Source organism: Orbicella faveolata, unplaced genomic scaffold, assembly GCF_042242905.1.
Source record: "Orbicella faveolata isolate gen_17 unplaced genomic scaffold, um_ofav_v1 contig_12, whole genome shotgun sequence".
Classification (NCBI taxonomy): domain Eukaryota; kingdom Metazoa; phylum Cnidaria; class Anthozoa; order Scleractinia; family Merulinidae; genus Orbicella; species Orbicella faveolata.
Genome location: NW_028301539.1, coordinates 15,639,533 through 15,652,865, shown reverse-complemented (window position 1 = coordinate 15,652,865; position 13,333 = coordinate 15,639,533). Strand labels below are relative to the sequence as shown.

The 13,333-nt window shown below is 36.8% G+C and overlaps 2 protein-coding genes and 1 long non-coding RNA gene across 3 annotated transcripts in view; 2 read left to right on the top strand and 1 right to left on the bottom strand.

The window, feature by feature from the left end:
• LOC110045270 (cytochrome P450 10-like) overlaps positions 1-8,378 on the bottom strand; it is a 13,849-nt gene extending 5,471 nt beyond the window's left edge. The window contains exons 1-5 of the mRNA XM_020750865.2: positions 7,864-8,378; positions 5,185-5,375; positions 3,570-3,851; positions 2,259-2,356; positions 1,282-1,445 (exon numbers count right to left, since the gene is read on the bottom strand). Of these exons, the coding sequence (XP_020606524.2) occupies positions 1,282-1,445; positions 2,259-2,356; positions 3,570-3,851; positions 5,185-5,375; positions 7,864-8,288 (1,160 nt within the window). The 5' untranslated portion in view covers positions 8,289-8,378. The remainder of the gene's footprint in view (positions 1-1,281; positions 1,446-2,258; positions 2,357-3,569; positions 3,852-5,184; positions 5,376-7,863) is intronic.
• The window catches only part of LOC149116867 (uncharacterized), a 24,454-nt gene extending 11,121 nt beyond the window's left edge, over positions 1-13,333 (top strand). Inside the window, exon 2 of the long non-coding RNA XR_016205487.1 lies at positions 13,296-13,333. This is a non-coding gene — a long non-coding RNA (uncharacterized LOC149116867). The remainder of the gene's footprint in view (positions 1-13,295) is intronic.
• Positions 69-527, top strand: LOC149116868 (uncharacterized). The gene has a single exon (XM_089282529.1). The coding sequence runs from the start codon at positions 74-76 to the stop codon at positions 464-466; it is 393 nt and encodes a 130-aa protein (XP_089138655.1). The 5' UTR covers positions 69-73; the 3' UTR covers positions 467-527.

The window sequence follows — 13,333 nt, the reverse complement described above, 5'->3', positions numbered from 1 at the left end:
TATTTCCGAAAGGTGAATCGATAGACAAGACCTGTTTTTAATAAGCTTTTGTTTTCTCTCATCTAGCTCGATCATGGAATGGACAGAAGCACATGATTTGATCCTAGCGAAAGAAGTCAGAGCTTCAGAACCATGGATCTTCAAACCAAGGACTGTAGATCGAGGAAAAGTATGGAATGCCATCACGGATCGTCTGAATGACGAAACCTCCGTGAAGTTTCAGGTGAAGCGGAAAAACGTACAGGAACATTTCAAACTACTACTGGACAAATTCAAGGCGAAACGAAAACATCACAGTCAGGCGAAACTGAGTGGAGTTGACATCGAAGATAGCGAGATGGATATTCTGATGGAAGAAATATCAGAAAAATGGGAGGAGGCAGAGGCCAGTGACCTTGGTTGCACTAGTAAAGAAAAGGCTGATTCAGTCTTCGTAAGGAAAGTAAAGATTTTTCGACGTGTGTAGATCCCTCAGCAACAGAAATTCATCCTCGTCTATGATGTCCTCAAAGCATGCAACAGCTAGAAGGTCTAGGACTTCTCGAAAAGTTGCCATTATGCTCGTAAAATCCACGAACAAAGTCAAATTGGACCACTGAAAACGAAAGCAAAACAGCCGTTGCTCGCCGCCGCTTCTACGAAAGCTTAATATTCTAATTTCGCGCCAAGAGGAGGCGGTCTCAACCCAACTCCCGCGCGGCCATCGCCGCCTCCACCTAACCGCCTCAAGTGTTTACAACAAGAACTGTCAGAACTGGTGCCTGTGCTTTGGCCACTGACGGAAAAAGTTCAAGTGTAATTCTCATTCCCGCTAGCATGAAGCACCGCCTGTTATGTACAAAGATCTGATAAAATTTCCCTGTTTATGGTCACCTAAACAATAAAGATTTTAGTTTAATAATTGAAAAATGCTAATATCTCTCACACTTGCTGCTCTAGTTAAAACTCGGTTAAAGAGTGAAATCCTTCCAATTCTATTGAGACTTGATGATTATCAATTTTTGTATGACGTTTTATTTTTCTACCGAACAAAATCGAACCAATTGCGTCGATTCAGTTCAATTGGGTTCGGTAATCGAACTTAATTGAACACACCGAAAAGTTCCAGTTCCATTGTGTTCGGTTACCGAACCAATCGAACTCCAATCGAACGATTAAGTTCGATTGAGTTTGATTGATTTTTGGTTCGGTTTCGTTCGATTGACTATGCTGGGAAAAAAAAGGGGTAGCATGACATGGCATCCTGCTTTATAGACCCACTTAGATTAGTAATTCGTTTACCTCAAAGATTCTTTAATGCAAGCCTTGACATATTTCAACTTTGAAAAAGTCATGGGAGTAAAATCACCATGACCAATCAGACTGCTGACCTCTTCATACATCTTCTCCTGCACCTCTGGATGACATGCCAGATCATAAAGTAACCACAAAGAAATGGTGGATGTCTTAAATGAAAACAGAATTAACATTGTTAAATCACAATCACACAGGACAGTTAAGGCATACTAAAAATCCAAAAACAATAGTGTTTTTGTAAACCTTTGTTAACTCAAAAGGATTTATATTGATATGATTATTATATTGAAAAGAACTGCTATCTTGAGCTGTAGCTAGCATGAGCCAAGACCATGCACTCAGCCTTATCCCAAAATATTTAAAGAATAGAGGATATTACATGGCCATGTGGGGATACAAAATTTCTCTTCCAGTCCTTCCAGTGTTGTAATATTTTTCAAGACCAGAGTAGAAACTTCATATTCCAATGAATGGATGAAAGACTTTATTTGAGTGCCAAAGGGTGTTCATAGCTTTAACAAAACTAATAATCGGGTGCTACACTGTTTACACATTAAAATATATCTTTTAGCTACTATAAAATGCCGATGAAATAACAAACCATTTCACTTTCACTGTAAAGGGGGCAATTTATTAGAATACGTAACCATATTTGAAATATTTGTTTATTTATTTACAGTGTCCCCAATTAGCACATTAGTGCTAAATACATCGACACTTAAATAAAGTGATTATTATAATTATTATAACAACAGTGATCTTAACACATATAAAGTTAACATGTCATTTTCACATGGCTCAAATTTTTCAGCAGGCAGTGGGTAGGCAGGAAATCACAGTTTTTGAGTCACTGCAGGTGTAAGACTCACACTTAAGGTATGTGAGTTGGCAGGAATGAAGTAGTAATCTCTTATCCCAGCTCCTTAAATTAAATGACTTAACAAAATAAGGGCACTGCTTACTGTATTTATTCCTGCTCGAAGCATGTCCAGAGAATTCAAGTTTATCTCCTGCGGCGTTAACTTTCTCTTGGTCAAGAGATAACTCAGCAAGGACTCACCTTACAAAAGCAAATTATTGCAATTATCTAATATTTTTTATAATACTGAGCAGGAAATTAGGAAATATAAAGTTACACTAAGAAATCAGGTCTTCATATTATCATTAAAACAATGTTTTGAAGTTGCACGTACCTAACACATCAGCCACCTTTCAAAACACTATGATGTGATCGCATAGATCAGGTCATTATTTTAAGAATACCATGTGTTATTTAGTAACTTACATTCTGTTCATGTTACTATTGGGCTATAATTAAGGCCTGAAATTATTTAGGCCCAAGTAAGGTCTGAATACAGGCGGTCGGTGTAAAATGCAGACTTCGGACTGCAAACTGCAGACTGCAGACTGCAGATTGCAGAAATGGGGTAAACTGCAGACAAAGAATAAAACGCAGACTGTAGGCTGTAGGCTGATATAACTGAATCATGTTACCATTTCTATCACTGAGAGCTTAACCATAAACAGGCTAACCAGAGAGTTTTTCAGGCTAACCTGAGTAATATTCAGGCTAACTTTCACTACGAGTAGTCTGAGTAAAACTGTTTATGGTTAGCATTCAATAATGCATTAACACGATTTAAACTTAAAAAGTCTGTAGTCTGCAGTCTGCATGCATTTTACCCTCAGTCTGCATTTTACCCCCGGTCTGCATTCTGCAGTCCATAATCCACAGTCCACAGTCTTGAAATTATTCAGTCGGAATTCAGGCCTGAACTGCATCCAACCAAAGATATGGTTCTTTTACCAAACCTGAAAAATGTATGTAGGCTTTTGTCAGGCTCTGCTCAGGCCTCAGTCAGGCAATTCAGGTCTGATTCTGGCCTGAATATAGCTTAAACTGGTCTGAAAATTTTGTACGTGTAGCTATTCATTTCAGTCTTTATTAATATAATATTTTGCTATTTTCTTGTTTGAATAAATATATACCTAATACTTGATCCAGTCCTCTGAGAAAAATATATGTATCTGTCCATGGAGGCCCATGCTGCATTCATTTACACGATCAGATGCTCCTCTGTACAGCTGTTAAGCTTGAATCTCACTTGTCATTCATGTAGACTTTATCTCTTTTGCAGAAAATACAATTTACTGACCATGGGACAGTATGACACATCTTTTTTTTTTTTCTCTCAAGGCCACATTTCACTTTGAAAATATATCTATTCAATAATAATTATTAAACATAACTTGGAAAGTAATGTTGTTAGTACCTTGATTTTCTACAAATTCTTCCTCCCCATTTACACTAAGTTCCTTAACCTTCTGGTTCACGATCTTCTGGCCAATTTCTATAGCATTATCTTCAGTTTGGCAGAATTCTCTGTATGTTGTTGAACTGAGCCCAAACCTAAGAAGAAGGCCCTCCCAGAGTCCACCGAATCTCTCCAAGAAAGGAAAAAACTTGCAGGTCTCTTCAAGCATTTTGAGAGTTTCCTTGTTAGGTGGGTCATCATACAAACCAATCCTAACATCAAGTGTCACTGCACCTAGAACTATAAGATTAAAAGTAAGAAATAGTATGTAGTATTAGACAACACCCTGTAAGAAAACACAGGCTAAAATCCCTGTTTCTTTTCCTCTTAGTCTTTCTTAAAAGAAATAGAAATCAATTTTGGATAGCAAAGAAATCTCCTTTCAATTCATACTTTACAGCAATGGGGAGAGAATGTCTGTCCAGTTATGGGTTACCAGTGTGTTTTTTTCTTAAATTATGCTGTTTATGCTGGATACCTTAGAGAGATGTGTACATTAATTTTAATGGCAGAATTAGTTAATTTATCCACTTTTAGTTTGTAAAACCTTAATATGTTATTAGAATTTTAGATGACATGTATTTATTTATCGTGTATATACTTTGTACAAAGTTTTCAACTTAAAAATTAAATTAAATTCAGCTTAATTTAATTTGTTATGCACGAATCCAGTAAAGCTACTGAGCTTTAATTTTTTATCATGCTTAAATAAAAGTTGTCTGTCTGTTTGTCTGTCTACCATTACAAGAAGATTGAGAAAACAACTTGAAGTGCTATACTACATGATGAAAATCGCATCTTTCCTATCTAAGCCATTTTAAAACATAGACAAGTAGTCTGTACGAGAAGAATGCTGTTTACTATTTTTACTATTTTAAAATATGCAAATTGGCCAAGTGAAGTCGTCATAATTTCAACCAAATTTTGATCAAATATGATGAACAAAGATATATCAGCCAATGTGTAACACAAATGTTTGATTCTTTAAAGTAAGATTCTACTAAAGATGCTCCACAATATGAGCTTAATATTTTTGTTCCCATGGCAACATACTAGGCTCCAGACCTCCCCAATATTAAAGGCTTTTCTTGCCACCTTTAAGGTGGCTCAGAGTATTGATATTTGCTCATGGCCAGTGCCTCATCTGCATCCTGATCCAGGAAGCATATATGTGTTGGGTCACGTTCATGGCCTTGTTCAATGTTTTCAAGCTGAAAATCATTAAAATATTAAAATCAGTTGGTGAAGACTGGAAAAGAGTGGGTTGCCATGGGAACAGAACTTTTTATAGCAATGGACATGTTGCATGTAGAACTAGTGGCCTAACAAGTTTCAATGGTGTCCGCGGCAGATATCTTTATTTATATACTTGATGTAATGTTTGGTTGAGTGTATATGATGTCATCAGTCCTCTCATTTGCATATTCTACACATTTTTCTTTTAACCAAAACCAATGCAGATAGTTGCAAATGGTAAACAGCATTTTTGATCTTTCGTGGAATTCAATGCAAATAAACCTAGAAAATCAAGGGGTAAAAATTTGATCATTGAGTAGTGCTTTAAAGAACTTACATTCAGCAACATATTTAGGAATTTCTCCTTCAAGGTCAGGCATTTCTCCATTCAAACCCCTTAACGTCATCATGTGGTCAACAGCGTCTCTTGCAACACTGCTTAACTTTTCAAGATTTTCTAGAATATCTCCTGGACGTAACATCTTAGGTGCTAGGACCTTATGGAGTTTGTTCCACTCTTCATTCTCTCTATAATAAAATAATTATATGTTTTCACAATAGTCAGGTACTTGCAGCTACATGTAAAAGTTTGTATATGTAAAAACTCAGGTTTTCCATTTCCCATTTGTCTGATACCTTTGAGATAAGTATGTGACTTGATAAAGTGAAGCCTGAAAAGACATACTGATCAGTCTTATAGTGACTCAGGTACCCAAGACAACCCTCCCCCTGAGGCAACTTTATGAAGCATTTGTATGTGAAAATGTTGTCTCTATAGTCCGAGTCAAAGTTGACCCCCCATGATTATTCATAACCCTCATTGAATAATCAAATGCGCAAATATCCCTTTTTTTAGCTTTCCTCGGTCATTCAATCAAAGTGGGAGTTGTGGAGTTAATTTTCACTTCTTTGATACAAATTTCTGCTTCAAATCCTAAATCTAGACATTTTATGACACTTGCCACGCCAAGAATTGTCTCGGTTAGGCAAGCCAAAGTGTTTATATGAAGAAAAGTTGTCCCATCTGCCAGGGTTACCCTACCTGCCAAGGCGAGACAACTCACCCACCTGAGTTGTCTCACCCCCCAAGAAGGGTTCACAATCCTCTTGTAAACAGTTGGTTGAATTTTGCAAAGAAATATTAAGAGAAGGTAACCTGGGGGGAGGGTAACCTGGGGGGAGGGTTGTCTCTGGTGACCAAGACCACATAAATAAGGCCTAAGGCAACTCAGACAGTATAAAATGGCTGCAAACTATGATGACTCCACCAGATGAAACATGTGATTGTTTCAAGATACCAAGAACACTCCAATAGTTTCCAATGGGTTTCCTGGACCCTGACCATAGGGACTATTAGAATACAAAACAAGCTACTTAAAATCTTTGTGCCTTCCAGTTTGTCAAGGCTTAATGGTACAGGCCCCTGCAATACAACAGCATCAACGAGTTTTACTAATATGCAAGCCAGCGAGCCATGTGAGTCATGTGAGTCAGGGTGCAAGCCATGCGAGTCAGGTGCGTCATGAAAAATGAAAAATGAAAAATAAAAAAATTAATAAAATAAAAAAAATAGTATTTATATAAGATATATTGTACCATACTTAAAACAAAATATTTCAGCACTCTGCAAAGCAAGACACTCACCTTGCTAGTATGTAACTAACTAAATAAAATAAACCTAAAAAATACTCAAGAGAGTAAGTCAGTTCGAGTTATACAATGGATTCCCAATTTCACTAACCTCTCAGAGAAACGAAAAATGGTTTGAGATATATAGGGATGTGGATAAATTTCTCCTAACTTTTTTTGGCTCTCTTTTGCTAATGGGACGAAAAGATTGCTTCAAGTAATAGAAGGTTTAAAGAAATCGGGGGCTCCAAAAAATTGGGTTTCTACTGTGAGTAGCGGCAACAATAATAAGAACACAAAGAACAACAAAGAATGTCTCTGTCTCCACTACACTCTGAAGACTACAGAGAATGCGTGACTTCGATAGCGTTATGTAATCTATACAATATTGATGTCATCTGAACCTTGATTATGCCAATGGGATAAATCGTTTTACTACCAACACACATCTGCGACGGTAGTTTTCTTCAAAATTTGCTCTCCTTTCAAAAAATAATATTCAAGATCTTAAAAAACTAAATCAATAAATCAATAAATAAATAACACAAAATAAATACGGTCACCCACTTTAGAATATATTCACATTTTAGAATCATCTACAAATTAAAACTGTCACTACATGTAGCTAGTGTAACTTGTATCATGTATACACATGTATTAAAATACAGTATTAGTTTAAAATACAGTGTTATTTATATATATCTTATTAGATGTTTTGGTGCATAGTATCGCTGTATATTTTTACAAGTTGTGTCGTATTTTGTATTTTGAGTCAAAAGTACAAACAATGAGTAAAAATATAAAGCGTTATTTAATATTTTTTTCATGTTAAAACCATGGCTCGCATGGCTCACACCCTAACTCGCATGACTCGCATAGCTCGCACTGTAACTCAAACAACTCGCTGGCTTGCACATTAAGGCCCATTTACACAGGCAATTTTTGTTGCGGCAACTCGATGCAATTTTTGTCGCGTTAAAGTTGCAACTTCAAAATCGCACATGTAAACCAGGTGCGATTTTCAGTGCAATTTGTCGCCACGATATTCCAGGGGTTTCGAACATGTTTGAAACTTGATGCAATTTTAGCGCGACAAAAATTGCATCGAGTTGCTGTGACAAAAGTCACCTGTGTAGACGGGCCTTTAGGCAGACCCAGCATAAACAGGTGAACAGTGGCAGAATTGGTCCATCTAAGAATAACAGCTGGAAAATCCTGGAACCATTGGCAACCAACGTTTTGTTTCTTGTTTTGTCTCAATATATTGGCACGCGTTCGGGATGTGTGCTAATTCTCGAGTACTATTATAACCTTTATGAGGTCCCTAGCCTGACATAACGACAAAAATATTAAATATCCAGGCTGCTCTAGAATCATTATCACTTACAGTTGGACCAAGCTGACCAGAGACATGTTCTTGCTTTTGTAGTACTTCTCGATCGCCTTAAATTGTGGGATCACTCGTTTGGGATATTTTCCTTCAGCTTTGTAAACAGTTTCTGCATCTTTCGGGTCACTAATATACACGACAGTCTTTCCCATAATTGTCTCCTTGTATATGGGTCCATACTGCTGAAAATACGTCCTTCCGTGCATAATCAAGAACTCTTTCAAAGTGGTGGAGTTCTTGATATAATGAAGAGCTCTGCCGACAAATGGTAGCCCACTTGGACCTGGTATGTCGGCAAACGAACAACAATTGGTATTCCCACCATCGCGCATTTTTCGTAATAATGTTTGGATAGAATCTAAAATCCAAGCGGCAATAACAATGAGTAGAGCTACGGAGATGAGATACAAGTCGACTTCCATTGCGTGCGTGAACTGAACTCGAATCACAACTTCAAGAATGCAGCTGATATAGTTGAGCCTGTGGGTTTTCACACCTAGATGTATATAGGCTTTCCTGCCGCCTAGGCTAGGAATGGACCTTATCAGGGTCGTTAATGAGGTGTGTGGGTTCACAATCGAAGAGGTCAATCGGGCGGGTCATGTCATTGTCATCGTGCACCATTATCATGTCGGGTGTATTGGACAACCCTCGGTTGTTGGTATCCAGGAGCACACGCACAACTGTAGGGCTTACAACCCCGGGGTTAAGTCAACAGAAAAACTGATCAAAACCAGAAAGACACATTTTTACCCATGCTGAGCGATTGTTCGACCGCCTAAGTTACACTTGCTCTGTGAAATTTGACCGCGCGTCCAGGATACCGCCTTTAGAAAGAAAAACAGGCAGCCCAAGCTTAATTGAACTGAACATAGGTCACGCAAGTTCAAGTAGCGGTCATGTCAAAATTATAAGACTTTGTATGGAATCGGAATATGACGATCGGAATACTAGAAAGCCTTTTTGCTGTCTGTTCGCTTTTTCTGCTGATTTTTCTTCTTTTTGCAAAATGTCTTTTGAAAGCGAGTTACGATTTGTAGCGCTGGATCAGATCAGGGCGGAAAAAGGCCTGATCAGATTGTGCAAATTAACCGTTGGTCGATCATCATAATTAATTAATTATTTATTATGCTAATCTTCTTCTTCTTCTGACAGTCTATTTTATATCTTTCGAACTTGAAAATGGTGTCATGACGACTCCGAAACGTGGTTCGTTCTTATCGCTAATTTTTGGTTGCTTGAAAAACATTAGTGTGTTTTTTTTACGAAAAGAGTAATTCCAGATTAACAACAACAACAACAATGCTTTATTTACTCTAGACACTTAATACACATTTGCAAAGAAAATTACACTGAATAACTTACAATAACTAAGGGAAAAGATATGTGCTGAAAGTCGATCCAGGGGGATAAATGAACCTTGCGGTTTCCGAGTTACTCCTCTGCCTTTTACTCGCAAAACAAAACAAGACCAAGGGGATGAAAGAGACAAGTAAGTAAAGTGCAAACAGAGGGTGACAGACCGAACTACATGAACAGTGGATATTCGATTAAGGTTAAGGTTAGTTCAAGTCAACAGTCATTTACTGGGAAAATCAGGGGTTTGCTCATAGAGCAGTTTGATTTCTCGCGGGATCATGACATTTTTGTGACTTCCTTTGACTTGAAAATACGTGCATGCAAACCCAGCTTACAACATTTCTCTGGTACAGTCATTCCAAACCCTTTTCAGGATGAAAATAATTAAATTGAATCTAAAACGCGTTTTTGTTGGATAGTCTTTGTAAAATCCGCCACCAACTCCTCTAATCATATCAGTTACAATTTCCTCAAATGTGATTGGCGTATAAACTGCTGTATTTTGTTCTAGTTAACCTAATTAACCTAATTAACTCAGTGTAATAGGACAGTTGGTTGTAATCGGACACCTGTAATCGGAGAGTTACATGAGCCAATCAGTTAAGTCCTCTCCACTAAATCCACCAATCACAACATTGATTACAATCACTATAGTAACCAATTCGAAATGTTACTTTGTAAAATTGTGGAGTGTTAGTCTCCGGTGACTGTTTAGAAAGAAACTTAACATCCATTTTGCAATATTTTTAATTATGATATTAAAATGACTATTAAAAGTTCTTTTTCAAATGAAACTTTTCCGTTTGTGGGAAATTGTAATGGTTATGATTGATTGGTAACAGGACATCGTGTCGTCCAATTCTGTCTGTAATCATATACTCGTGATTCCCGCTTCGCGGTCGTCCGATTTTGTTAATCACTCGTATAATTACAGACCTAATTAGACTCCACCTAATTAGACTCCTGTTGCCATCATAAATATTGGTTATTTTCCGCTAAACGTCACATGACATGTCACGTGACCCGTCAGCACCGATTATTCTTTGCGCTGATCTGGTGCCATTGTCATGTACGTCTTTAGAACTATAACTAATAAATTATTTTTACCGACAAAATTCTAAGGCCTATCTTTTACCCTTTTAGGCCTAATGTGCTCTATACGTTTCTTGTTTGTTCGTCACCGTGGAATTATCTCCTCCGCACGGACCTCTTTCGTGCTCAATTTTGAGCACGTAATCTTTTTTATTCTGTACTGAATATATTTATATGAGGGCCACTGATTTTTTCAGTGATTACTGTTGAGTGCTACCTTCAATAAATAAAGTTTATTATTATTATTATTATTATTATTATTATTATTATTATTATTATTATCATTATTATTATTATTATTATTATTATTATTGTATTTTACCAGATACATGTAACATTCAAGTTTGTATGAAAAAGTACTCAATAAAGTTTGTTATTATTTATTATTATTATTACTCTTATTATTATTATTATTATCATTACTTTTATATTATTATTATTATCATTATAATTATTATTGCTTTGATGAACCACACGATGTTTTTGAAGTTCATTTTTTAATGAAAAAAGTACATGTTTCGGATGAGACATCATCCATCGTTAGTTGTACAGTGAGAAATAAAATGAAAATATGCAAATAAATAGTATAACAAAGTAAGATATTAACAAGAATAATTAAGGATGAAGGCGCGAACCAAAAAAAGGGGAAAGCTATTTAAGCTAAGAAAGGAGACTAATTAGTATGAAAGGGATAAATAAAATGTTTATGGCTTCCTTGATTTTTAATTGGAAGTTTGTGGAAGCAGAGTCGAGAATTTTAAAACAAATCTTCTGAACAAAGGGAGCGACAATTTTCAGAACTTCTCAGGTGTTTAAAGATGTGGGAATATTTGTCAGAGGAGAGCTGTTCGCGGATGCGAGTGGCAAAGTGTCTTTTGGTTTCACCAACATAACAGGCACTACAGCCTGCACATGAAAACTTATAAATGACTCGCGATCGCAAATCCGCAGGGACAGGATCCTTGACCCCAAACCAACTCCTGATTTTAAACGGGGTGAACACTTAATGTCTAGGTCAGTGCAAAAAGTGCTAAATAATTTCTTAATTCTGTCTACGTCAGTGCAAAAAGTGCTAAATAATTTCTTAATTCTGCGTTACGTTGTGATAGGAAAAGGACCGATGTACGGTAATTTAAAATGCAAACAGTCGTCCTTACGAGAAGCACCCCGAGAGGAATCGGAGGTGAAATGATTGTTAAGAAATTTTCTAACAAGTCTCGATGACGTTAGAAGGGAGCAAATTCCTTCTTAATGTTTTGGTAAGGTTATTTATGTCAAGGTGAAAGCCAGCGTATTGTTTATTTTAAACGTTCGGTCTACCAGAGTGCGTACTAATCCTGATTTGTAACTGAAAGGCGGCGTCGACAAAACCAGGATCGGACCGGACCGGACCGGATCACGGATCGGATCACGGATCGGATCACAGAAAAAAAAAAAAGTTTTAAAGAAAAAAATCCAAAAAAGTCAAATCGTTTGTAAGATTAGAATAAATAAAACATAAAAATGGAAAACTAAAATATGTTAAATGAAAATAAGAATCCCGAATTTGACGCAAGTAATGACATGTTAATTACAGAGAATGACTAGAGGTCATTTAAGGAGCCACATAAGCGCCTAATTTACGACGAATTTAAATTGAAATGAACAGGCAGATGTAGTTATATCAATCAGGAGCCCATTACACCTGGGTTAATTGACTAAAGAAAAAACAGAGTGGCTGCACGATTCTATAAACAGGTAAACAGTTTTGCAAATAAAAATCATTGTATCACGGTACTTCGATCACCCAATAGTTTTTCCCTGACGTATTGTACACAGGTACTATTATAACGCTAAGAAGAGTGCTTGTTTTTCCAGTAAATGTATGGCCATTTTAGTTTACATACTGGCCATGCGTTGTCTCTCGACCATCCTAAAGCTTTGACGCCTCCTTGCGACCCGTTGAGTCCAGCGTTTGACGATAACGATGGCGACCTGGTGACTTTATTTAAAAAATAACTACAACTTTATTATGCAGTGTATTAATATTCATTGTATGGGAAGCACTAAACACTGTGTGAAAAATAACATACAGGAGCAAATTTACAATCTACGTGTAGCTACCTGTTATACATTATTAACAACGCGAAATTGTGGAACTGGTTAGTAAGCAAACATTTATTCAGGGTAGCACATTCAGCAACGTGGCTACTCTCCAGAGGAGTGCTGCTGATAACAAAATACCAATTTGTCTCTAATATAGCTGACAAAATATTGAAAAATGTAAAAACAAAGTAATACTTAAAATAGCTAAAATTGACATAAAAGAGCTAAGAAAAATTACAGACATTGATCACATGAGCGTATATAAAATATGCGCATTACATTATTTACTTAAATAGTGGACTTGAAGAGAACTCTTAAGAGAGGAAAGTTATTGGGCTTTACAGGTAATATATAAAAATAAGCCGAGCCTGAAAAACTAGCGTTACTTAAACCAAGAAAACGTCCCTTACAACCTAAAACCCAAACACTCCGGCATTCTTCAATGGCGATCCATAAACCTGATTCGTACTGGTCTGTCAGGTACTAAAAAATATTTACACGTTGTACCAACTGGTTCTCCATGGTACTCCAATGAAAACCGCTGAACAAGCTGAGATGAAAAAGAGAAACCTCTGTTAATAGATATCACTTGAAGAACAACAAAAGGAGGATCGTGTTGGGTCTGTGGGTATTGAGCACTGTAGTTTTTTTCTTAGGAGTACATGGACCCTGGGACTAATTAGGATTAGTAGAATATCACTACTATACTAATGCAAATGCTACAATCTGATTGGCAATTGCAATCTGCAATCTGATTGGCTGAGCTACTCGTATACTATCAGCCATTAGAGTGCAGTGGCTGTCGGTCGTCCACAAAACGCGACGTTTTTATCGTTTTTCCGAAGTTTTGGAAGAAAGTTTAGATGTAAATGGATAATTAAATTCCTGAAAAGACTAAAAGAAGGACATTAGTGCTTTCTTGACTCCAAAA

Coding starts and splice junctions, on each gene's coding strand:
- LOC149116868 (XM_089282529.1), top strand. CDS start 74: ATGGAATGGACAGAAGCACATGATTTGATCCTAGCGAAAGAAGTCAGA.